Below are 2,338 nucleotides of genomic sequence, written 5' to 3' on the forward strand. Positions count from 1 at the left end.
TAAGTGTTTTCATCTGACATTTATATTTTATTTCATTCAGCTTTATGTCAATTAACTAAAATGATTTTTTAAAATAATGTTATAGTTTTAGTTAACAGTAACAACCGTGTTTTGAACCGTGAAATCCGAATGTTTTGATGTCAGAAAGATCAGATCATCATTTGAAAAACTCACCACAGAATTATGGGGATGAACAGAACAGATAAATTCAGCATTTATGTATATACTGTATATAGTTTCTTAGACTGAACCATGTAACCCCTTACCACCTCTTTTAACAAACATTCACCCATATTTCAATAGTGAGTAAACTGTGCTTTTCTAGTCTTGATAGCTAAATATGTAGATGCTTCTTTCTTTGTCTGAGCTGAAGTCCTCTCATAGAAAGATGGTTATTATTAGCACACAAAATGTAATTAGTATGAAAACAAGACAGACACATATATCCAAGATAAACATCCAAAACAAATATCCCGATTCCAAAAGCACACCGTGTGTTATTTTAGTGTCACACCTTTATTAGAAATAGAAGCCAGGCCGCCGGTCTCTACAAACAATTGAAGCCAAAACCTAAGACACTAACCCATGAACTGACGGCTGAACTTAAATACACACACGTCTGTTTACCATCTACTGTCTGAAATACACATTTGGGATGAACCAGGACTATCTTTAGCTATAGCCGCAAAACAAGACTTGCCGCACAGTTTAGAAATAACGTCCTTCGCCTAGAATAAAGATGACTGCATTAGTGCTCACTCTACATGGTGATTTCACTAAAAATGTCTTTCTGGCTCCTCCCAAGGAGAAGACACACAGTCCTCAGCGAAGGACCAGCATGACACAGTCTTGGCCTCCGGCACAGGGGTGTCTCTCCAGGAACATGCAGCCCAGGGAAGGCCAGCGCGTGTTAAGTCACCTGCCCCTGCACTCGCAGCCCCAGGTGATGATTCCCAACCTCAGCCTCACCATTCCCATCGGCGGCATCCAGATGGTGCAGCCATGCTCCAATATGCTGCTCCGCAGCGCATCTCTGAACCACAGCGTGGCCCAGATGACGGTCACCGTGCTGACGAAGGAGAAAGGGGCCGATGGGAGTCCTGCGGGCGAAGTTCCTCATCGCAGAAATCAGCTGATAGTGTTCACGGAGCCTGCAGTGGAGATGATCTCTAAGAGCGACGCTTCCTCCGATGAAGACAAGGAGCAGATCCGGGGAGTGGTTCAGGCAGAGCTCGTATCAAAAAAGAGGGAGGTTCCCAGTGTTCCCATGACCACCTGGGAGAGTATCTCTCAAAGAAACAACAGAAAGCATTCTCGAAGTCCCAAGAAAGCTCAGCCGGTGGACGCTTCAAGAGCATCCATTTGTTGAAGGAAAAGTTCAGCCAAAAATGAAAATGTTGTCATGATTTATGCACACATTTGTCATTTCAAACCTGCGTGTTAGGCACAATGATCAGTTTTGCTCTTTCAACACAAAAGCTTTTGGTATTGGCCAACAGGGTTGGAAATTAATGGGAGCTTGGGGCAAAATGCAACCAAAAGGAACAAAAATGCCCCCAAATTCGAAATAAGGGGGCAAAAACCGCCCCTGCACAATTAAACTAGTGAAGTACGCCCATCTAATCTTCCAATTCATATTCGAGTATAAATACAGCCTCCGTTGTTAGTTCTTTCGGCATCCCTCCTCCTCCCCATCTCCACCTTTTATGCATATGTATTTATTTATCTTTCTGTCTATAGGGGGGCTATCGGAGCTCGAGTAGAATAGTCTCTCTGAGCCCTCCATTGCAGACATCAAGCCAAATCTGTTTACCACTAATGCTAAGATTACATGGGCCCACGAACTCGTGAAACTAACTTATGGCTGTAATGTGAAAATGAATGAAAAGTGTTGATTTTGGCATTACGTTTAGCTCTCATATTGCATCAGATTTCTTCTGTGTTTTTTTGCAGAATTGAGCATCATAACCAATCAGACATTTCTGTTGAGCTTATGAATGCAATGACCAATCAGAGGTGTTTAGATTGGCTTAGATTAGATTTTGTTCAGTGTTCACATTCACTGACTGAAGTGTTCTCTCTTGTCAAATACTCGGATCATAAACAACAATGTGCAGATGCAATGCAAAGAGTCTTGATTTTCGAATGCGTAAACAGCAATAAACTAATTCATAAACGGTTGTTAAGCTTGTTTTGTCTGTGTAGCCAGATTATGACGTGCAGTTTTCCCAAACATTTAAGACAATACAGATACATTTAATAAGGTAATTAGATTTTTTTTTTTTTACAAAGGTAAAAAAAAGACCCTAAAAATCCCCAAACGCAAATATTGCCCCTT

General features: G+C 41.4%; 1 protein-coding gene across 1 annotated transcript in view; it reads left to right on the top strand.

Annotated features, from left to right (window-relative positions):
- Window positions 1-1,748, top strand: part of LOC107708727 (transcription factor HIVEP3-like) — a 29,089-nt gene extending 27,341 nt beyond the window's left edge. The window contains exon 7 of the mRNA XM_016513023.1: window positions 806-1,748. Coding sequence (XP_016368509.1) covers window positions 806-1,369 — 564 coding nt within the window. The 3' untranslated portion in view covers window positions 1,370-1,748. The remainder of the gene's footprint in view (window positions 1-805) is intronic.
- The last annotated feature ends 590 nt before the right edge of the window (window positions 1,749-2,338 follow it).

The sequence above is a fragment of the Sinocyclocheilus rhinocerous genome, unplaced genomic scaffold (genome assembly GCF_001515625.1).
Source record: "Sinocyclocheilus rhinocerous isolate Xijiao unplaced genomic scaffold, SAMN03320098_v1.1 scaffold54, whole genome shotgun sequence".
Lineage (NCBI taxonomy): Eukaryota > Metazoa > Chordata > Actinopteri > Cypriniformes > Cyprinidae > Sinocyclocheilus > Sinocyclocheilus rhinocerous.